This window comes from Chionomys nivalis, chromosome 5 (genome assembly GCF_950005125.1).
Source record: "Chionomys nivalis chromosome 5, mChiNiv1.1, whole genome shotgun sequence".
In the NCBI taxonomy this organism is placed as follows: domain Eukaryota; kingdom Metazoa; phylum Chordata; class Mammalia; order Rodentia; family Cricetidae; genus Chionomys; species Chionomys nivalis.
This window is the reverse complement of record NC_080090.1, coordinates 45894211-45917991: the sequence shown is the minus strand read 5'-3', so window position 1 is coordinate 45917991 and position 23781 is coordinate 45894211. Positions and strand designations below refer to the sequence as shown.

Here is a 23781-nt window from a genome sequence, read left to right as displayed (position 1 = left end):
GTTGGAGTAAACATCTTTTGTTGCGAATTTATTTTGGATGAATTCTAAGTTTCCCCAAAACTGCTGTCAGAGGAGACTTAGCACAGGAGTTCCCGCGCTCAGTGTCAGCAGGGGAACTCCGCGAGACCCACATTTGCTACAGCCAAATGCAGAGTTCCCATTTTGATCTTTTCCACATCAGGGATAGGGGCTTTGTTACTCTCTATGGATCCTGGGTAGCAGTATATATTTGTTTTCAAAGCAACATTTATAATATTAAAATTTGTAGTTACTTTCTTTACTCCTTTTGATTTATATCTATGTGTTAATACTTATAATTGAGGAAAAACAACCGAGCATGAATTTCGAATTATAAACTTATGGTTGCCTTCCATTTGGAAACTAGAGGGAGCCTCCTTCATTCTCCTCCTACTTAATGTCTGAAGTCATGGTGGACGGTGTCCTGGCTTCTCTCTCCCAGCTCCCTCCCTCTCTGTGTCCTCTCCCTTTCTCCCACTCCCCTTTTTGTACCTTACTTTGTATCCTCCCACCCCACCCCATGTCTGTCTACCATGTGTCTTTCTGTGTTTGGCTGTCTGTGGTGGGACGTCTTTCTCTTGGTTGAGCTTTTCATAGTACCTCTGGGAACAAAGTGTGCTTCCTCTGGCCTGGAGCCAGAGCTCTGGGAAGAAGGGGCACTTGGAGAACACACAGAGTTACACATCTGGATATGGCTTTGTCTACCTAGAATAGAGACCCTGCCCTGCCCATGTGCGTTCCTTTTTTGATCTCTGAACAACTGCTTTTAAAAAACTAAACAAAACCGTGTGCTCATCTTAAAATCATATGAAAATAAGGAGATGCAGTGAAAGATGAGAGAGGTCTACTGCAAACCTAACTAAGTTTAGATTCTCATGAGAAGGACAGATGCTCTTCACAGAGTAAGGTGCCAGTTCCGCATGTGAAGAAACAGCTGAATTCACAGCATAACAGGTATTTGAACTGGTGCTTTGTTTGTTTGTTTATTTGTTTTGAGAAAAAGTTTCTCTGTGTGTTGCTCTGGCTGTCCTGGAACTTGTTTTTTAGACCAGGCTGATCCCTGAACACAAGAGATCTGCTTGCCTCTGCCTCCTGAGTGCTGGGATTAAAGGTGTACACCACCACCACTGCCTGGCACGGGTTTTTTAGTAAATTAAAGTTTTATGATTTTTAAAAATAAAGAATTAGGATTGTTGAAAAATACATATCTGGAGATTTTTAATGTTGTAAATATATAGTTCTGGATAAAATGGTTGTTGGGAGAATATGCTCAGATTCCAAGAACCTGTATAACTCTGGACACTGTAGATAAGTCTGTGTCCTGGTGTCCCTAAAAGGAGCATCACAGTAACCCACAACAAATAGGAAGGCAAGGAGTTGCACTTGGGGTTTTCCTCTAATGGCTATACATCTGCCTGCCATTTGTGCTTGCACTCACATGCACACACACCTTCAAAATTAAGTATTAGAAATCTTGAGCCATGGTTTTCTAAGGTAGTGATTCTCAACCTGTAGGTCAAGATCCCTGGGGGTCACCTAAGACCATTGGAAAACAGATATTTACATTATGATTCATAACAGTAGCAAAATTATAGTTATAAAGTAGCAACAAAAATAAATTTATGCTTGGGGCTCACGACAGGGAAATGTATCAAAGGGTGATAGCATTAAGAAGATGGAGAAGCCCTGTTTTAATGCTTATTTAGAGTTAATAGGCACGAAAAGATGTTAACAAAAGAAAACAAGGACAGTAGCAGACGAAAGCAGGAAACTGAAAGGACAAGCCAAAGTTAAATCAGTTATGCCGTAGCCCTACACACATTGTAAAATCACTGCGCTGTTCAAATCTGCTGTAAAACCACATGGAATACCAGAGATGGATGGTGCAGTTTATAGATACATCTGTGCTGAGCTGAAGTGTGCACATTTTATATGTTCCTATGTGGCTAGTTTGGCCAGGTGTAGCTTTCTACATCCACCCCCTATTTCTTCTCTTAAAATGTTTTTTTAATTTTTTAGAGTTTCATATGTGCAATAATCACTTTGATCATATTCACCCAGATTCCTCCTGTAAATGCCTCCCAGATCCACTTCCCCACTTCTTTCCAACTTTGTATTCATCTCCCTTTTTAATAGCCCACTGATTCCAGTTTGTTCTGTACTTCACTGGGATGGAGCCATCCAGTGGAGCTTTCCTGGGGCCTTACTAGGGACCTCACCCTTGAGACCTGGCTCTTGTCCAGAAGCCATCTTATCAGCAGTGACTCAGCTCCTGCACCTTCTTCCCTTCATGCTAGAACATGGCCTGGCTTGCTCTTGTGCACACCTTATGCAGACAAGCACAGCTGATTCTCGAGTTCAGTGGTCTTGTCAGGTCCGAGTTATGCTGCTTTGGTCTGTTCCTCCCAGCCTCTGTGTCTGAGAGTCTTTCCACCTTCCTCTTCCTGGGTGGTCCATGGACCTTGAAAAGAAGAAATATGGTATAGATGTTCTGTTGTGGCTAGCATTCTACAGACACTTATTCTCTATAGTTTTCTTAGCTGTGATTATCTGTGCCAACCTCTGTTCACGGCTAGAAGTTCCTCTGATGAAGCCTAAGGGCTACACTAGTCTGTGAGCATAGAGATGCTGATTTAGTGAGCACTTTGATACAATGTCCACTTATTAAAATAAAAGTAGCTTGCCGGGTGGTGGTGGATTATGTAATCTTTTGGTGTCCAATTTCTTGAGTTCTTTGTATATTTTGGAGATAAGACTTCTGTCTGATGTGGGCTTAGTGAAGATCTTGTCCCATTCTGTAGGCTGTTGTTTTGTCTTGTTGACCATGTCCTTTGCTTTACAGAAGCTTTTCAGTTTTAGGAGATCCCATTTGTTAATTGTTTCTCTCAGTGTCTGTGCTACTGGGGTTATATTTAGGAAGTGGTTTCCTGTGCCATGCGTTCAAGTATACTTCCCATTTTCTCTTCTATAAGGTTCAGTGTGGCTGGCTTTATGTTGAGGTCTTTGATCCATTTGGACTTGAGTTTTGTGCATGGTGATAGATATGGGTCTATTTTCATTCTTCTACATGTTGGTACCCAGTTTTTCTAGCACCACTTGTTAAATATGCTTTCTTTTTTTCCATTTGATATTTTTTGTTTCTTTATCAAAGATCAGGTGTTTAAAGATGTGTAGATTGATATCTGGGTCTTCGATTCGGTTCCATTGGTCCTCCTGTCTATTCTTATGCCAGAAATTTACATGTTCAAAGCAAGCAATATGCTAGGAATGATTTAATTTGAGTGGATAGGTCATTTTATCTAATGATTTGATTTTAAGAGAAAGTACATTGCACATTCTTGTTAGCCACCTTACTTTTAAAATTGGAAAGATGGACTTGCAAGTCAAGAATGTATCAAGTGTACATAGTCTGAGCATTCTAGTTTAGAAATAGTGTGCATTAAAGATTCGAACATTATGTTCCCAAGTGGGCATCACTATAGCACCATTATGGAATGGTGTGGACAAGAACTGAATTGTGTGCATTTTCTGTGAGACAACCTGATTGAGAATCTGATACCCAGCATATGAAAAACTTTCACAATCTAGTAGGGGATTTCTTCTTATACCATATCTGTGGTATAAGGAGAAATTACCAAAAAGAGGCTTATATTAATGATAAGTGCTTGGCTGCTAGCTCAGCCTTATTACTAGCTAGTTCTTACACTGAAATTAACTAATATTTCTTATCTATGTTTTGTCATGTGACTTGGTACCTTTTCTCAGTACAGCATGCCCATCTTCCTGTCTGTGTCTGTCTGCCACTCTCTCACACCATCCCTCTTCATCCCAGTATCTTCAGTGTGTTCATCAAACAGGTGGACAAGCATCTTTGTGTGGTCTGTGGTCAGCTTCAGCTGTCAGGTCGGTAGACTTGGCGCATCACTTTTCTCTAGCTATGATAAAACACTATGACCAAAGGCAACAACCTAAGAAAGAGCTTATTTTGAACTGGGCGATGGTGGCGCACACCTTTAATCCCAGCCCTCAAGAGGAATAGGCAGACAGATCTCTGAGTTTGAGGCCAGCCTACTCTACAGAGAGAATATCAGGACAAGCAGAGCTACACAGAGAAAGCCTGTCTTGGAAAACAAAAGCAAATAGAGCCTGTTTTCACTAGTTGTTGGTTCCATATAGCTAGGAGGTCATGACAGTGGGGTGGAGGGTGACGTCTGGGGCAGCTAGCTGAGAGCTCACATCTTGCACTGCAGGCACTAAGCAAAGAGGCAAAACTGAAGGTAGGGCAAGGCCTTAAGCTCCCAAGGCACACACCACCACCACCACCAGTCATATTTCCAGCAAAGACACACTTCCTAAAACTTCAAACAGCACCACCAACTGGGGATGGAGTATTCAGACACCTAGAGGAGGTGATGCTTCTCTTCCGAGCTGCCCCACTCGGGAAGAAGGAACTTCATTTGAGGGCTTGGCCTCCATTTGATTAGCCTGCAGGCATGTGTGGGGGCATATTCTTGATTGCTGGTTGATGTAAGGGAGCCCAACCCAGCCCATTGTGAGCAGTGCCAATTCTGGGCAGATAAACCTGGGGGCTTTAGGAAAGTTCGCTGAGGAGGCTAAGAGAAGCAGGACAATAATAAGCACTGTTCTTCCTCCAAGGTCTCTGCTTCAGTTCCTGCCTCCAGGTTCCTGTCTTCCCTTGATAGCCTGTAACCTGTAAGCCAAATAAACCCTTTCCTTTCCTCACCATGTTGTTTTTGGTCAGTGTTTTATCCCAGTAGCAGAAAACAAAGTAACACGTGTAGGTTGTCGTAGGTAGCTATTTTAATGTCACATGTGACAAGCTTATTCAGATTATTGCCTCAAGGAAATACTGCTTTGGAAAATAGCTATCAGCTGAAAATCACGCTACTTCCTCCTGGAGCCCATTTGAAAATGATGGGGGTGGGAAGGTTAAGCTATCAGCAGTAGATGGGCACTGCAGCTGATGAAGTGCAGGAATCAGGCTTGCTAACTGTCCTGAAACACTGTATAGTCATCATAGGATACCAGGACTACCCTCAGGAAAAGTTTATCAAAAGAAGAAGGGAAAGTGGCAGAATTGAAAATAACTCACATAAAAATGCTGATTTAAAAAGCAAGCAGGGGGCTGGAGAGATGGCTCAGTGGTTAAGAGCATTGCCTGCTCTTCCAAAGGTCCTGAGTTCAATTCCCGGAAACCACATGGTGGCTCACAACCATCTGTAATGAGGTCTGGTGCCCTCTTCAAGGGCTTGCAGACATACACACAGACAGAATATTGTGTACATAATAAATAAATAATAAATAAATATTTTTTAAAAATAATAAAAAACAAACAGGAAGAAAATGGGCTTGAGAAATGACTTGGTGGTTACAAACAATTGTGTTGCTCTTGCAGAGACGCAGGTTTATAACTCCAGTTCCAGGAGATTGGATGCCCTCTTCTGACGTCCACTGGTACTGGGCATACACTCATGTGGGCAGAACAGTCATACATAAAATAGATGTAAAAACAACAACAACCAAAAACTGTATTTTACGTGGCTTTTGGTAAGAAGGATAAAAAGTTGCTTTTTATAGAAGTTTGAAAAACACTCAAGACTTGCAGTAGCAGTGAGCCCTATTTCATAAACCCTATATTTAGTGCCGTATGGCACGTATCCTTTGCCTGTGCAGATTTTAACTCATTTAGCCATAGTTAATGGTTCTTGAGGCATTAGCCTAGTCTAGCACAAGCTCTCAAACTAGGTGGCACATATCGCCAGGCAGACACTTGCAGAAGTCTGAGTGCCCCGGGCATGTTTCACACTGTATACGTCACAGTCTCTGAGAGAGGGTGCAGCGTCTTTATGCTGCTGTTTAATTTCTTTATTAACTTTTTAAAGTACTCTACAAAAAGTTGGTTTGTTGTAACATTTCATCATTGCATCATCATATTTTGGGGGTTTTGTGTCATACCCCCCCGCAACAGCTCCATCTCTCCCCAAACATCCTCATGGCATCCTGTTGGTTCTCCTTGTTTTCATGAATCCATTCCCTTTCTTGTTTCTCCTCATTTCTGTAGACTTCTTCCCCTTTCATGGTCTCCTTTCTACTGTGTGTGTTTCAAATCTCCATTCCACAAATGAGAGGAAACACAGCTCTCCATTTCCTACAAACATCACAATTTTAATTTTTATAGTTGAACAAAATTGCACTGTATATATGTGTTGAATTTTCATTGTCCCTTTATCAGTTGATGGGCATTTATACTAGTTTTATATCTTGATTGTTGTAAATAGTTAATTAATAAATACAGATGGGTAGGTGGAATTTTTCCATCTCAGCAGCTGCTTCCAAATTACCATAAAGAGGCTTATATTAATGATAAATGCTTGGCTGCTAGCTCAGCCTTATTACTAGCTAGTTCTTACACTGAAATTAACTAATATTTCTTATCTATGTCTTGTCATGTGACTTGGTACCTTTTCTCAGTACGGCATGCCCATCTTCCTGTCTGTGTCTGTCTGCCGCTCTCTCACGCCACCCCTCTTCATCCCAGCATCTTCAGTTTGATAGTTCCACCTAACTTCATCCTGCCTTGCTGTAAGTCAGTCAACTTCTTTGTTAACCAATGAGAATAACACATATTCACAGTATTCAGAAGGGTTATTCCACAGCGTAGATGTACAAGTCTCTCTGTGGTGTGTTGACTTAGAATCCTTCATGCATGTATCTAGGAGTGGTCACAGCAGAGACGTGTGGTAGTTTATTTTCAGTGATTTGAAGACCTGGTTTCCATAGTGACTCTCACAGTTTTCACCTTCCATGTGTAAGAATTCCTTTTCTCCCATAACCTTGTCAGCACTTGTCTCTTCTTCTTTTTTTAAAAAAAGATTTGTTTATTTTTTTATGTATACAGTGTTCTGTTTGTAGGTATGTCTGCAGGCCAGAAGAGGGCACCAGATCTCATTACAGATGGTTGTGAGCCACTATGTGGTTGCTAGGAATTGAACTCGGGACTTCTGGAAGAGCAGCCACTGCTCTTAACCTCTGAGCCATCTCTCCAGCCCTCTTCTTTTTTGTAAGTTAAGGATCTCATGTATCACAGACTGACATTAATATACCTTTCCCATGCTAGGATTATCGGTGTTCTCCACTACACCCATTTCTTGAAATTCTTTCAATGCATGCTAGGCATTGAACTACATCTTTGTTTTCTTGGCAGCCATTCCAACTAGGGTAAAAAGATTGAAGCTTAAAGCATTATAATTTGCATTTTCTTGATGGCCAGAGATCTTGAGAGCTTTCCAAGTATTTATCTACTAGTTGTATTTCATCATTGTAAATGGAGGTGTCTTTGTCCCTCCCTGTCCCATAGCCACTTCCAAATAATCACTCAGAGACTTATATTATTAATGCTCAACCAATAATAGCTCAGGCTTATTACTAGATAACTCTTACATTTAAATTAACCCATCTATCTGTGTTTTGTCATAAGGCTCAAAGCTTTTTTACCTTATTTTTCAACACGTCTTGCTTGCTTGGCTCTGGCTAACATATCTATTGACTCAGCCCCTCCTCATCTGAGTTCTCAGTTTGATTGTTCCGCCTAACCTTATCCTGCCTGGCTACTTCCGAACAGCTTTTATTTTTTAACCAATGAAAGGAATACATACAACGTAGAGAAAGGTCATCCCACAGCGCATCATGGGAGAACTATTCATTGGGCTCCACTGTTTATTGAATGGTGAGCTGCTTTCATTGGTGTCTAAGTTTTGGAGTTCTTCATAAATTCTAGATGTCAATCCTTTCTGATAGGAGATTGGCAGGTATTTTCCCAGTGTCTAAATAGTCTCTTTATATTGTTCCAGCATTATACAGAAGTATTTAAATTTTATGTGCTTCCATTACCAATTCTCTCTGTTCCTTCCTTCCCTGAAATCCCTGTCAGAAGGCCCTTGCCTATACCTTCAGTGTTTTCCCTACATTTTCTTCTTGTAGTTTTCAGAGTTTAAGATCTTAAATTTAAGGTCTTTAATCCATTTTGAATTGCTTTTTGTAAGAGATAAGAGCTATGATCTGGTTTCATTGGCGTACGTGTGTCTGTAGTTTTTGTGCCATCGTTTTCCCAGTGGATATTTTTGACACCTTTGTCAGAGATTAGGTGGCTGTGGCTGTGTGGTCATATTTCTGTGTCCTCATTTCTGTCTCATTGATCTGTGAGTCTGTGCCAGTGCAGTGCTGGTTTTGTTCCTGTAGCTCTGTAGTTAAACTTGAGTTCAGGTCTTGTGATACCTTCAACACTGCTTTCTGCATACGATTGCTCTTTGGGATCATTTGTGCTTCTGTACGAATTTTAAGATTTTTCCCTCGTTCCGTGGAATATCACACTTGGACTGAACGCAGCAGACTCCCTCCTTGCTGCTCTCTATGTCAGGTCCTTTGTGTGTAAAGTACTGTTTTCAGTTACTTGCTGCAGTGCTGACTTGGTAGCCATGAGTTTGCGTTGGCTTGTCTTGACGTACATGTATTTCTCCCTCAGTTTCAAAGATAATTTAGCTGTATAGCAAATTCAATTGGCAGTATTTTCTCTGAAAATTGGAAATATATTGCATAAGGGACAGGAGAGATGGCTCAGCAGTTGGGTGCTCTTGCTGTTCTTGCAGAGGCCAAGTATCACCCCAGCACCCATGTTGGGTAGCTCACAACCACCTGTCACTCTGCAGACATCTGCACACACACGGCATACATATCCAAACATAAATAAATAAGCATTTAATTATGGGTTTAGGAGTTGCTGACAAGAGAGAGGATATTGTTTTGGTGTCATTGCCTTTGCTGGCATTTCCCTCTTAGTGCTGATTGTTTTAGTTGTTTTTTGCTTTGTATTTTTAACATAAAATCTTTTCTCTTTTTTTTTTTTTTTTTTTTTTTTTTTTTTTTTTTTGGTTTTTCGAGACAGGGTTTCTCTGTGGCTTGGAGCCTGTCCTGGAACTAGCTCTGTAGACCAGGCTGGTCTTGAACTCACAGAGATCCGCCTGCCTCTGCCTCCCGAGTGCTGGGATTAAAGGCGTGCGCCACCATCGCCCGGCTTAACATAAAATCTTAACCACAATAGTTTGTGGAGTTTATTCTATGATCAATTCGTTTTAGGCTATAAATTATTTGGGATTGGAAGTCAGTCTGTAGGTGTGGGAAATTTGCCCTCATTTCATTTAATAGAATTCTTATGTCTTTAGTTTCTATTGTGTTTTCATGGATTCTTAGGGGTGATCTCTTGTTATATCCCAAATGTTTGAGCTGTGTAGACATCTCATCCTACTTATGTTTATTCTTTTATCATTTAAATGTAATTCTTTCCTGGTGTTTTTCCTTTCCCTGGTCGAGTCTGTAGCAATGCTTTCCCCTGTTTTCTTCACTCCAGCACTTCTCCTTTCTTCTTTGCAATGCCCTGATCACCTTTTCTTCTGGATACTGCAATTTTTCTCATTCATTTTGTTGAGGGCTTTGCTCTCGGGTCCTGGCGTGATCTTCTTACTTCATTCACCTGCTGCTATCCTCTGTAAGGTCACTGACCACTTCCTTAATACACCTTTTACTTCTTCCAACATTGTGCCTATTTCAGCATTTTCTAAATTCAGTAGTTGATTGGTAGAAATCCTTTAGAGTTTTGTTGGCTTGCTTTTTTATGTTTTATGTTATTGTGGATTGCATGTTTCTTGGTTTGGATATCTGTTATTCATAGATATTCACCATGAACAGCCTATTCTGAGGGCTCTCCATTCTTAGTAATACTCGGAGAGGAAAGAAAAAGCAAGTTAACACAGCAGCATCTTTTTGTCTTCATATCTTCTGGCCTGTCTTTGTGTTGAGTCTCGCCTGGCCTTGAACTTGATACAGCTGAAGCCGTCCTTCAGCTCTAGATCTTTCTCGTCCGCCTCTCTGAACTCTGATTTACAGGCACTTACAGTCCCCGTGCTCTCTCTCACTCAGGAGTTTTGAAAGCTCTTTGAGTCATTCTGCTGTAGCAAAGATGAGAATCCCTGGGCAGCTAAAATTTGAAAACACTACTTATCTGAAGAAAAACTGAGCTGGTCTTTATCATGTTAACTGAAGACTTGTTTCCAGAAGCGGGCTCCTGAAATTCTTTGTTGTGCCAGGCAGGTGGCACAGCTGCTGACATGACTTTACAGTTGTTGCTGAAGAACGCTAGGACTTTGCTGTGTGCTCAGAGCATTTCGGAATAACAGAAAAGAAGGGCTAACTTTGGGCTGCTCTCTTTGACTTTTTGGTTTTTTGAGACAGGGTTTCTCTGTGTAACAGTCCTAGCTGTCCTGGGACTAGCTCTGTAGTCCAGGCTGGCCTCGAACTCACAGAGATCCGCCTGCCTCTGCCTTCTGAGTGCTGGGATTAAAGACATGTGCCACCACTGCCCTGCTCTTTGACTTTTAAAAAATTAAATAGATTTACAGAACTGGTAGTCGCCCTTAGAACCTCAGACATAACTACAACTGAACTGCATCTCCTTGTTTTTAAATGTGATGTGTGTATGCGGGCATACACTGTCTGTCTGTTTCTGTATGGCGGGGAAGGGGGAGGGCATTGTGCAGTTAGAACTGGTCTAGTCATCAGTCCAGGCTGGCTTTCAACCTTCCTCAGCATCCTGTGTGGGAACCAAATACCACCATTCCAATCTAGAAAAACTAAATTTAGAATAAAACATTCTAGGTACCAAAGAAGACTAAATATTCCACTAAGCTTACTGTAGAGTGACTTCCTTGTACTCACAAGTTTCACGTGGTGGGAGTGGGAGCCAGGGCAGGGTAACAAAGCACGTTCAGTTGGCTCTCAGGTTAGCCTTTTAACTTGATTGTGCCCTCCATGGTGTGGGTTTGGAGAATTTGGATATTTCTGTTGGTAATATCATTTGTCTTGTGTGAACCTGGCTCTGAAGTACCAGACTACAGAACTAGCCAGTTAGTGGTGGTGCACTTAGAAGGCAGAGGCAGGCAGATCTTGTCTCAAACAAAAAAACAAAAAAAAAATTCCATCTCAAGGTAGAAAAACCTTGTTTCCAAATAAATAAATAAAATAAGTAAATAAATAAGTATGAGCCCTCTAGAAGTAAGTCCTAGGTTCCCTGAGAAAAGAAGATTTGGAAAGTAGCTATTTAAATGGTTCTTGTAGTGACCGATTTCAGCACAATTAATGTTTTAAATATCTATACAGCTTTCCATATTGTGACATTAATGGTTCACGTATCTTGTTAAAACCTTAATTAAGACACTATGGTTTTAAGTTCGGACTTGAAGGCTGCAGCTAAACCACCCCACAGGTCCTCAACAAAGCCACCAGTGACTGTTTCTTGTGGTGGCTTTCAGCAGTCTTGCTTTGGAGTGGTCTGCGTCAGAAAACCTTTTTCTGAGGTAGGTAGACTGATTCTCAGCTGCACCTTTGTAGACTGCACTTACTCATAAATTACTTCCTAGTTTCAAAAGCAGAAAAAAGAAACAGGCCTAGTTCTTTGTGATATTTTTGTCTTTAGTCTTTGGCGTCTTAGTGGTGTGAAGCGGAGTTACGCCATCTGTAGTCAAGTGAGATTATTTTTATAAAGGTGGGAGGGGTTTGAAAAGATTGAGTGGAAAAGTTTAGCAGATGCTCAGGGAGCAGTAAGATGGTCCTGGAACATCTGGTTTGGTGTCGTCGGCTGGTAGAGGTGTTGTGTGTGCTGGCGAGGATGCAGGCACCGGGAGGGCAGGGAGCAGAGCTCTGCGATGATCACATAGCTTTCTCTGTGATTTCCTGTGTCCAGAATGGGTTCACATGGTAAACCTCTTTATGTTGATACACACTGTAAACAGCGGGGCTGTATTGAGAAGGCCGTGGGGCCTGCATGGGTGCTTTCTTCAACTGATGCACTTGCCAGGTAGTGGAAGTGCATGCACAGCACCCGGGGGAGGCAGAGGCAGGCAGATCTCTGTGAATGTGAGGTCAGCCTGGTCTACAGAGAGTTACAGGACAGCCAGGGTTACTTAGAGAAACCCTGTCTCAGGGGGCGGGGTGGGGTGGGGGTGGAGAAACCGTGTTTTAAAAAACAAAACAAAAAGCTTCTGCTGGGTTTTGAATGCTTTACTTGATGATTTGTGTTTTGATATAGATGTGTTAATCAGGGAACTGCTCAGCTTTCCCTTTGACGGAGACTTGCTTGAAACCTGTCCTTTGCTTTCTGTTTCAGAAAGAAGACATAGCTCATCTAGCAAGCCTTCCTTGGCTGCTCCTCACACATCAGTATTTTCCCTCCTCCCCTCTCTGTCCAAAAGCAAAGGCCGCAGTGCTAGTGGAAGCGGCCGCTCTTCCAGTGGAGGGGTCCTCTGCGCATCCTCGTCAAGCCCCAGGTTAATCAAATTGCCCAAAGAGAAACTGCCGCCCAGGGGGAACATCAGGCCCATGCAGCAGGCTAAAGTCCTCCACGGTAGAGTGTAAGTATGGCCACGTGGGTTTGTGAGGGTTACCTGCAGGGAGGAGTCCTGTGTGGGTGCCAAGAGTGCCCGTGAGCCCTTGTGAAGGTCACTGGGGGGAGGGTCAAGTGCACTGTTAATTCTTTCTGTTTCCCTACCTTGTTTGGGAAGCTATTCAGAATAATGATATGACTGGTAATATTGCTCCTTTCCTGTGTGTGTTGTTGAAAATGAGCTCTGCTTGTCCGTGATGTCGTATACTGACCATAACAGCCCTGGGGAATCTGTATTGTTATCTCTCTTTTCACATGGGAAAAGGAAGCACAGGTTGAGATGCTTTATGTTAGAAGACCTGTAAGTTGTGTAGGCCTGGGTTCAAATCCTGCTTGTGTTTCTTCCTGGTGGAAGTGAGGCACTGATGGGCATAAGCCACCACAGGGCTGAAGGCACTTAGGTGTCTGTCTGGCCCCTGGCTTTTGCACAAATGAGTGGCCACTGGCTTTCCACTTCCTCTGTTGCTAATAGTAGAGAGGTGCGAAGGTGGAGCGCCCCCCCCCCAAAAAAAACAAAACAGGGTTTCCTGCTGGCTTGGGTTCAAGTCATAGCAGTGAGGAGGAAAGACTGGAAGTAGTTCTCACTTGCCTGGCATGGCTTTGATAAGCTTCTGAGCTGGTCTGAGCCTCAGAGCTTCCTCGAGGCCACTTGAAGGAGCAGTAGTGTGTACTGACAGAAGCATCAGTAGCTTAACCTGGTGGCAAGTAGCCTTTCCTTTGGGAGGGTATGCCGTACATTTCGTTCCTATTATCTAATAACCTTGGTTATCTCAGAAAACAGTACCTGCTGTTACTCGAGAGCCCTGTCAGCTGGGAAGCCAGGATAGCGTGCAGCAGCTTTGTCGTGCCCGGCTGTTCCAGTGCAGGCCTTCACTGCTGTTAGTCCTGGCGTCTGAGTCCCCAAGCAGGGGAAACTTGACTGTCACCTCTATAGCTGTCTGAAAGTCTTCACGACAGGGCAATGTTTAAATAGCTTGTTAGCTTAACAGCTCCCAGAGTCCATACTCCACCAGAGTTTGTAGACACACACACCCAAACCTCCATTGTCATGTAAAGGCTTAGAAGGGGACCAAATGAACCAATTAGGGTTTTATTGACATCACTTACCAAGCAACAAAGCGATAGTGTCAGTTAGATCATAAGAGAAACTGTTGTTAGTGGCGCGGGTCTTCCTGTTCACCAAGCAGTTGCCAGGTGTGTCTATGCTAAGCTCATGCCCTGTATTCAGGGACTAGGGAGCCTGAACAGTAGCATGCCATGCAGTGATTCAGCATAGTCTTCCTTGTTGGTGGAAGCAGAGCTGCTTCAGGCTCGAATGGCATGCACTCAATCATGTTTGTTTTAATAATTTCTTGCATTAAAATGAAGGTTCTTGTGAGGTATTCTCCTGGGATTCCGAGGTGCCATCTTGGTTTTTCTGGATCGCTCCATGTTTTGCTTGGAAACTGCACTGACAGCAGGTTTACTGAATGGCTGCGATCACAGCTGACTCGGTTCTCCCCGGTGCTTGCCTGGGGTTCAGATAGGGTGTGTTCCCACCACACAGAAAAGGAAGGAAGGAGGGAGGAAGGGAGAGAACTAACTATTCTGTGGGAAACTGTTTCTGAAAGGATAAAGCAGGTCAATCTTATACACTGGGCTTTTTGTCAAGATCTGTCAGCCCTACCACTCACCTTTCTTAGTGATTCAGACAAAATGCACAAGGTTGTTCCCAGAGCCTGTGCAGAGGCAGGTAGGTCTGGGCTCTGCCCCCACCCTTTGCGCACCCGTTCATTGCATTCTCATTTCCCCTGCAGCAGCATGACGCCCTCTGTGAAGGTGGAAAAGATGCATCCGAAGATGGATGGCACACTACTGAAATCCACAGTGGGGCCGGCCTGTCCTGCTACTGTGAGCTCTGCAGTCAAGCCTGGCCTTAACTGCCCCTCAATACCAAAGCCAACCTTGCCTTCACCTGGACAGATTCTGAATGGCAAAGGGCTTCCTGCAATGCCCACTCTTGAAAAGAAATCTGAAGACAGCTCTAATAGCAGGAAGTTTTTAAATAAGAGATTATCAGGTACGTAACAATATACAGTCTTAAAGTTGTATCCAGACGGGGTGTGCGTAGATTGTAAACGAAAGGCTTTCTTAAAGCTGGTCAGCGTGAGCCATGAGGAGAGGTTCCTTCAGGGTGGACCTGTCTTTACTCCAGCTTTTAAAGAGCGTTCTTGCTAGTGTATGCACACACTTACTTGTGTGCTGTAAGGAAAATTTGTTCCTCACGATTTTTCTGAATATAAATACTCTTAAGCAAAATAAATCTTTGCAGGCACCTGGTAGTAGTTGCAGCCTTTCAGTGAGGATAGTAAAGTTCATTCCGTGCTCACACCTCATCTGCAGTGCATTCATTAATACTGTGGCACATCTTATTATAGCCTTAATTTCTCTGCCTTGAGATTTCCTCTTATTTAAAAAATGAAGGTAATGTTTGATACACCTGCTGCAGTAATGTTTGTGTGTTCCTGACAGAAAGAGAGTTTGATCCTGATATCCACTGTGGGGTCATCGATCTGGACACCAAGAAGCCCTGCACCAGGTCTTTGACTTGCAAGGTTGGTGCTTTCTGTAGCAGAAGTGAAGGCTGGTGTGCACGGGGCTCTTAGTGCCATACCATTCCCATGCTGTTCCCACAGCTCTCCCACCCACAAGGAGCCAGTGCTCTCTGGCTATCCTTGGTGGTGTAAATTAAGTAACAGGTTGTGACCAAAAAAAAAAAAATGTCAATTTTACAAAATTGGTAACTATGTGAGTTACCATGACTTTACCTGTGCAAGGGGCTTTACTTTTCTCATAAAATTTTAATTTATTTTTTACGTACATCTTCGTGTATGAGCACACAGCACACACATGGAGGACTGAGTACATCTTGCACGAGTCAGATATTTCCACCACCATCACTTTTAGGTGCTCTTACTGCTTGATTATTTTGTTCCCCCTTTTTTTTTTTTTTTTTTTTTTTTTTTTTTTGTGGCTCATGTGAGGTCAGAGGATAGCTTGGAGAAGTTGGCTACCCCGTTCAGCTTCTGGAAACCCTTTGTCTTCATGCCTGGTGCCCTTCTCCACTAAGCTGTCTTACTGGCCCATGTGACAGTTGTTAATTTAGATTTCAATTTAATTCTTGTGACTACCATTTTATGCAGTGGGGCTGCTTTGAAATGGGTCTTCCTGCTCAGATTGCTCTTTGAGATGCTGGACTCAAGTAATTCTCCTAAGCACTGGGATTACAGGTGTGTGGCTACCATTGTCATCACAACAGGGATCTAAATGTTCTGGGAAATCTGAAACTTTTAAACGTCCAACTTTCAAAAAATTGTAAGCCTTATTCTCATTGGGAAAAATGCATGCATGGATCAGATTTCTAGGTGAAAAGCCCATGCTTTAGAACTAACTGTTCTTCCTTACTTAGACTACTAATTGAATGATATAGTTGTATGTTGCTATTGGTTTTTGATGATGGCCCCTAGAGTCTGTCACGATTTGACGTGTGATAAATGCAGTTTTGAAAGCAGTGCTTACCTATGTTCCACGTCATGGGAATAACTTCACCTCTTCTCTGCCCCTCCTGCCCACCTGGCTCTTTGTAACACGGGTTGCCCAGAAATGTGTTACCAATGATTATTTATCTTAGATGTGCTTTTTACATGATCCATGAAGCAGCTGGTCGTTTCCTGATATTTCAGTGTGGAGTATGGTATTGTTGGTTTTTGGCATTCTGTTGACCAGCACCCATCTTCTTAAAGGAGCACCTCTCTCTGTTGATGGGAAACTTTAGTTCCATCTTGTCCCCATGACCTGAGTGACTACGTCTTCACTCTTGAGTTTTGTGAGTTTGGATGTCTTATAAAGTCTTCAGGGAGTTTCATTGTCTCCTTCCTGTGCCTTCACTGCCAAGTGACCTGCCCGTGTACAGCTGTATGCCGTCTTTGCCTTTCAATAGCGCACATTGTTCTGCTGTGCTGGAAGGGTCATTGCTGTTAGTAGTGTGGTTCTGAGCTTTTTGTGTCTTTAGGCCTGATTGGCATTAGTTTAGCATGAGAGTGGTAGAGAACGCAGCTCCAGTTAGGCCTGCACCTTGACGGTGCTTTTCCTATCTCCCACTGTTTTGTGTGTTCTCGTTGTCTTTGCTTTCTCTTTGGCCTAACACTGTTCATTCTGTAGGACTTAACATGCCTGATAGCCCTATCTCCGTGTCCATGGTTGATGCCCTGTCTCTTATGTCCTGGACGTAGACTGTTGGGTGCTGTGACCGACAGGGAGCTGCTGGCCATCTGCTCCCATCTGCACTGTTGTCACTGGTACATTTCTCACACAGCCTGCTACTGTACCTTTCTGCAGGGGATTTGTAACTGTTGGCTTTTGTCCTTCTTCCTTGTCACTGTACCAGATAATAACCTTTCCATTGCACACAACTCTGAGCACAAACCGTATTTGAAGTCCTACAAGTTACAGACTTTAATACAATCAATGCATGTCTTCTAGCTTGTGGACATTACAATAGGAGGCAGGAAACAGAGAATTAGTAAAGAATGGTTTCTGAGTGTAAGCGCCACTGTATAATCTGTTATTACAGATGATTTATGGACAGGAGAGAGGCTTGGATTGGGAAGGTCTAGAGGAGGAAGGTTTGAAGGCATCACAGCCAAAGAAACAGGAGTGAAACTGGATTCTGGCTTATGTGGCACCGAAGAATCAGAGGAAGTATGAGTGACGGCCCTTTCATGTCACAGAACCTTAGACTAGAGCCAGAAAGGGGCCGGAAGCTGCCCAGGAAGAAAGGAAGGAGGCAGTGCATGGAACTCCAAGCAGCTGAGGGCAGCATGCAAGAGTCTTAGAGCATGTCATGCTCCTCAGAGCCAACTTAATACAGTCAAATATTAGAAGATGTTTGTACATTGACCTAGAGAGACAAACAATACCAGGATATGTCCATTCATTCTTTCTACATGTATTGATGGGCCATTGTTTATATGTTTTCTAAAATTCTTCATGTATATGGGTGTTTGATTTGTGTTTATGTGTGTGCACCACATGTTGCCAGTTCCCATGGTGTCTGGAAGAAGGTTCAGATCCTCTAAGACTGGAGTTTCATATGGTTCTGAGCTACTATGTGGGTGCTGGGAATTGAACCAGGGTCCTCTGGAAGAGCAGCCAGTACCCTTAACCTCTGAACTGTCTGTTCAGCAAAGGCCTTTTATGTGCTTTTTGTTTGAAGCATTTGCTAAATGGTGACTGTTCTTCTAGTAATGAGCAGAATAAAGTTCCTTATTTTCATTTAAGTTGCTTTCTTGTAAAAAATATATTGCATATTACCAGAAATTGAGGGTAATAAATTTATCTGTGCCAGATTTTGGGTACAACTTAGTTTGCAGTTTGTCCTCCAAGGAGGAGATCCATGCTGACCTAAGCTCCCATGAGGGTTAGAGGCATGATCCTCTGCATGCTTCTCGCATGTGTTGCTTTGCTGCCATGCTGTATAGACCTTTAGACCACTATGTGTGGTTAGTGCAGTGAGTCATGAATGTGTACACATAAACCATTTGTTTTGGAATTCTGTAACCTAAAAAGTGTAAACGTTCAGATTAATCCACTGTATCCATAGAAAGAAGATAAGGCCATTGTCGTTAATGATTCTGGGAATTGGTGTCCATCTACTTTAGACCCAAGTGGCAGTGGTGTTAGTAGGTGAGGAGAGGAGCTCGGCCATGCAGAATGACTTCTGCAGTGGTTGGACTTGACTGTTGGTTAGGTTACCTTAACTCTGATCATGTCACTCTTGAAGAGTCAACTTTGTCTTATGATTGGAATGGCATTGGACTTTGGATATTTGCTTTTAAAAATATCAGAGGCTGTAGGATGCTTTTTGGCTAAGAGTCTGTGCTGCCCCTCCAGGAGATTAACGTTCACTTCCAGCACCGACCTTGGTGGCTCTCGGCCTTCTGTCACTTCTCCCAGCCCTCTGACGTCACATGCTGGTGCCTACTTACAGACGCACATGGATGAAAATGAAGTTAGTGGTTAGAAATATCTATGACTATCAAATGCATTTGATAATGTGATGTTTTCTTGTAATATTTGACCAAGAATTGGCTTATCTTAATCACCTTTTTAAAGCCAAAACTGCCACTCTCTCTGTGTGCCCGTTTCCTGTCTCAGAAATACCATCTAGACACATGAGAGCCCAGCCCCATTGTGTGATTCTGGTGTTTACTGCATTTCTGGCTCTTAGGGTTCACAGTTCTCTTTCTTTCTGCCTTGGGTTCTTTCTTTTCTCTCAGTGACCCCTTCTTTCTTCATAACTTATTTTATTAGAGAAAAGCAGTTTCATTAACTTCTGTCCTCAGTTACTAAAAAAATAGTTTGCCAATATGCATTTAAATTATTACTCAGAATTTTAAATTGTCCCGAGGTTTCGGTTTTTTCTTTAATGAAATTCATAAAAGGCCTGAGTTTCCTTAATGGCACAAAGCATGAGTGTCCGCCCTTCGTATTGTTTGATACTCGTTTCTGTGCAGGTGGCCCAGCTAGGGTCACTCCTTTTTTCATGTGGAACAGCATGCCCAAGCTTCTTCCTACTGATGGAAGCTGCAGTCTTGTGATTCTAGCTGCCGAAGAGAAAAGAGCTGAGTAAATAGAGAGGTGTCTTATCTTTGAAAGCTAGCACATGCTTTTTTATGGGGATATACAGCACATTAAACTTTTTATTAAAATTCCTGAGTTTCTGTGTTTGTTGTTTTTGTTTACTTTTGCACATGTCTATTGTAGACACATTCCTTAACCCAGCGGAGAGCTGTTCAGGGTAGAAGAAAACGATTTGATGTGTTATTGGCCGAACACAAAAACAAAACCAGGGAAAAGGAATTGATTCGCCATCCAGACTCTCAGCAGCCACCACATCCTCTCAGGGACCCGCACCCCACCCCTCCTCGGATGCCACAGGAGCCACACCTCTCTTCAGAGTCAAAGCCTTTCTTAGCTAGTAAACCGAAACCTCATACCCCTAGTCTTCCAAGGTAAGCCAAGCCTCCAGCCATGTCCCTCCTTCAGGGAACAGGTGTCTGGATGCCACGTGTCCTGCACTGCTGTGCTGTCAAGAAGTCTGTGCCACTGTGAAAATGGGAATTGATATTTTTTAAATTGTGTTTTACTGTAAACACTGTTGAAGTCTTCAGTAAATTTTCACCAGAGCTCCTAGGCATAAATGAAACACTAGTGTAAAGCTAGACATTCCTGCCCTCTGGTGGCCCTGTGCCAGGTTTCTCTTAACCCTGATAAGCAGAGCTGAGACTTGGTCTTTCCTTTGGGTTCCCAGTAGGAATGTCCCAGATGGCTTTGCCGTATAGTGAGAAATGAACCTTCCTACATCTGTTTATCAACATGGGTTTTCATTCACTCATGGGAACTTTGTCTTCAGCATAAAGTAGACCTTTCAGCAGCCTGGAAAGCAGTGAGTCAGAGTGATTTAATAAGAATTTAGTGTGTGCACATAACTCAGAGACAGTGAGAAGAGCGTTTATATGTGCTTGTGCATGATCAACAAAGCTGAAGTCAAGGACTTTGGACCTATTTAAAGATACAGGGTTGTGGGGCTGGGGTGTAAGGATGCAGTGTGCTGTTTAGTAGTTGGCCATGGGGCTTCTGCTGGTGTGTCAGCCCCTGACTGCTGCTGCTGCTTCATTTCACACTCTTATGTATGATCCTTGGGATAACTCCATTAGGTACAAGCGTCTCCCTCAGGATAACCTAAGTGTGTACTTGGACATGTCAGAACAGCCCGCCATGAGTTCTGTGGTTTAGAAACAAGGCAGTAGAGAGTGCTCAGTGAGGGCTTCCAAGAATATAGTCAGGTCTCGGAAAAGATTCCTTCTGTGCCCCTTCTTTGGCATCTTCTCAATGAAGATCTTCATCTGAAGAGTTAGATTTATTTAGGGACCACTAGGCCATCCTGGAGGTAGGGAGAGAACATCATTCTCCTTGTGAGGTAGTAATGCTGCCTCGCTGTGTCCCCCTCCTGTCCCTAAGCCCACACTAGAGCTCTTTGCCAGTGACCATACAGATGCAATAGTGAGGAAATACTGTGGAATATGAAGAACAGTCAGCCCAAGAATCCTCTCCAGTTCCACGTGTGCCCCTGTTCTTTATAGACAGTGGAAGAGGGGCTTGGACACCAGATGACTCCGGGGGACAGAAAGCTATAAACTGCCTTTGGCTGTATCTGACACTCACCTTCGAACTGGAATGCTAAGGAGAGTACCCCCCCTTTTCCTCCCACCCCATCCCCACACAGGGAGTCAGCATACTGCATTAGGGCTAGTGGACCTGCTTCACACACTCACACACACACACACACACACACAGAGTAATCATGCTGCCTTAGGGCTGATGGGCCTGCTTCCCCTCCTCCATCCTCTGTGGTTTTAGGTATGTGTCTGAGATAAGGCTGCTGATGACCAGCTTGTACCATTGTTCTGAGCTGTGCCTTTCATTTAGGCCTCCAGGCTGCCCTGCTCAGCAAGGTGGGAGTACCCCCATTGACCCTCCTCCAAGTCACGAGTCTCCACACCCTCCCTTGCCTGCCACTGAGCCAGTTTCTCGGTTATCCAGTGAGGAGGGTGAAGGTGATGACAAAGAAGAGTCTATTGAAAAACTGGACTGTCATTATTCAGGTCACCATCCTCAGCCAGCATCGGTAAGTTCTGCTTCTGCTTGCGGTGGCCTCCCCAGTGCAGGTAGACAGGGCACTGAACTTGCGCACCTGTGTACTCCTTCTGGGGCCTTCTATTCTTTCTTTTCCTTCACTCTTCCTCAAAATTAGTGGCCAGCATTATTGCCCACAAGTTTCATGGGTTCTGGTACTCAAGGCCTTTCAGCTCTGTCTTTTCCTTGGTGTCTTGTTCCTTTCTTGAATGTGAAAGGGCCCTGACCTCTGCTGGCCGCGGAAGTGGCGCTGCGCTCACTGTGCGCTCACTGTGTCTCTTTCAGTTTTGCACATTTGGGAGCCGGCAGATTGGAAGAGGTTATTACGTGTTTGACTCCAGGTGGAACCGGCTTCGATGTGCCCTTAACCTCATGGTAGAGAAGCATTTGAATGCACAGCTATGGAAGTAAGTGCCTTTTGGTGGTGGGGGCAGGGCCGACCTGCCCCAGTGATGTATTTTCCTGATGACCTTAAGTTGTGTTTTCCATTTTTTAAGACTGGCTGCTTATCTAAACGGGGAGGTAGCCATTAGACAGCAGCAGGGAGAAGAAAGCACCTATTCTTCCCCTGTTTTCATTTACTGTTCTGGGCTCAAAGTAGAAGAACTCCCACATGTAAAGACCTCATTATACCGTAGGAACACAAGAAAGCCAGCTAACAGCAAAGATCACAGCTCATTATCAGATACTGAACACACTTCCCGGGAGCTAGCTCTATGCTGGGGATTGGTAGCTATTGATTTTTACCAGTCTTTGCTACATGACTATGGTTATCTTTTTTTTTTTTAGTTAATCAACAGATATACAAGGTCCCACAGTAGGTTAGTGGTGGGGCCGCTAGGTGGCAGTTTGTTTCCAAACAGAGCTGATATGGGAAGATAGTAGACTATGGGTCTGGAAAACTGTCACTGGCGTGAGGCGTGTTGCTTTCCCGAGAAGAAACCTGATGTGTGAGGGTGCCTAGTCAGAAAGGTGATGGTTTGAGAAACAAGAGCGCAGGTATATAAGGAGACAAGGCCCGAGAGGCCAGCAGGGCCAGGCAGCACTGAGACTGTGTGTTCAGGGGTGAGCTGGCTGGGCTGCAGCTTTCCATTTGTCCTTAGCTGGGTCACCCCAGCCGTGGACACTCCTGTATAGCACTATGAATCCTAATATTTACTAAAAGCTTATAAGAAGGGATCCTTGGCCAGAAACACACCCTGGTTTCAAGTAAGCTCCTTTTCCGATGCAGCGCTCTCAGCGCGGCACTGCTGCGGCTTCTGTGACTGCTGCAGAGCATTTCCACGGCTCTTTTCACTTGGGAATATCTTTTAGAAGAATATTTGGGGAAAACTTGTATTCAGTAAGATATTTTATTACAGGGGACTCTCAGGTCGCCCCCTGTCCACCACCTTTCGAACGGATGATAGCGAGGCCAGTTGCTCTTACCACCTGGTTTCTTGGTGGTCAGCTACAGCTGGTCGGGGCCTTGTCAGTAAGTCTGTCCCCATGACATTATTGGACTTGGATTTGTGCGGTGCCAAGTAGACTGAGGGCAGCCAGTGTCGCTCTGGCCTTCTTTCTGCAGTTCTCTCCTTTCTGAGGGGATAGCACACCTGTCCACATTGCTGACCTTCCTGGATCATTAAGTGATCTGCAGCCAGCAGTGGAGTAGAAATGGTTTTGTTCCTAGTGGCGTATGTGGACAGGAACCGTGAGCTCTGAAAAAGCGGGTTTCTGAGGTTGGCTTGGCCCTCTGCTCTGGCAAGATCTGTGAGGAAGACCACCTCATTACTTAGTCCTCATGTCCATTAACATGAACTCTGGCTCATTTATCCACAGAAGCTGCTTTTTTATCCTAGGCTGGCCTATCTTGCTGTGAAGCCAGAGTTGACCTTGAACTTCTGATCTTCCAGTTTCTGTCTTTTAGATGCTGGGATTACAGGCACACTATGCCTGGTTTCATGTGGTGCTGTGGATCAGCCCCACAGCTGTATGTTCGCTCAGCCAGCACTCTACCCACTGAGCTACACGCACCCTAACCCTGTGACCTGTTCTTAAAGTCAGTGTGGCTATGGGGAATATGTGTGGTTCAGTGATGCGTTAGCTTGAGGTGGATTGAGACCCAGCCATGTTGTAGAAATGCTCCCTGCAGCAGGAGCGCTGTAGTTGATTTCTGGGCAACCTTTTCTCACAGTCCTGAATGTCCTGGGGGAGCTTAGCACTTTTCACCAGGGAACTGCACAGGGGCCTCTCATACTGCAGGATATTGCCACAGTGTCTGGGTCCTGTCATACCGGCTCAGCAGGAGCGCTTTCCTTCTAGGAGAGGCCTATTCCAGCAGCAGTCCTGTCCCCTTGCCCTTTAGTTGCTCCCGCAGTAAATTTGGGTGTCAGTAGAAAGAGGATGTGAGCCTGGAGTCCTCATAGCTCCTGGGTGCTCTGAACAGTAGTGGAGTTTGCCCAGCCCTTTCTGTGGCGCATTGCCGTGATCCAAGGCCATCTCAGGCTCCTGTGATCTCTGTGAACCCTGCTCTG

The 23781-nt window shown here is 43.9% G+C and overlaps 1 protein-coding gene across 7 annotated transcripts in view; it reads left to right on the top strand.

The window, feature by feature from the left end:
- The window catches only part of Atxn7 (ataxin 7), a 156281-nt gene that overhangs the window by 123034 nt on the left and 9466 nt on the right, over positions 1 to 23781 (top strand). For 6 of the 7 annotated variants that reach the window (XR_009057118.1, XM_057769237.1, XM_057769231.1 and 3 more), the window contains 6 exons: positions 12254 to 12497; positions 14326 to 14588; positions 15041 to 15123; positions 19334 to 19581; positions 21059 to 21257; positions 21551 to 21672. Coding sequence is in view for 6 of the 7 variants with exons in the window: in XM_057769237.1 (XP_057625220.1) it covers positions 12254 to 12497; positions 14326 to 14588; positions 15041 to 15123; positions 19334 to 19581; positions 21059 to 21257; positions 21551 to 21672 (1159 nt within the window). In the remaining variant the exon portion in view is untranslated. The remainder of the gene's footprint in view (positions 1 to 12253; positions 12498 to 14325; positions 14589 to 15040; positions 15124 to 19333; positions 19582 to 21058; positions 21258 to 21550; positions 21673 to 23781) is intronic. The other variant, XM_057769233.1, reaches the window with a different exon arrangement.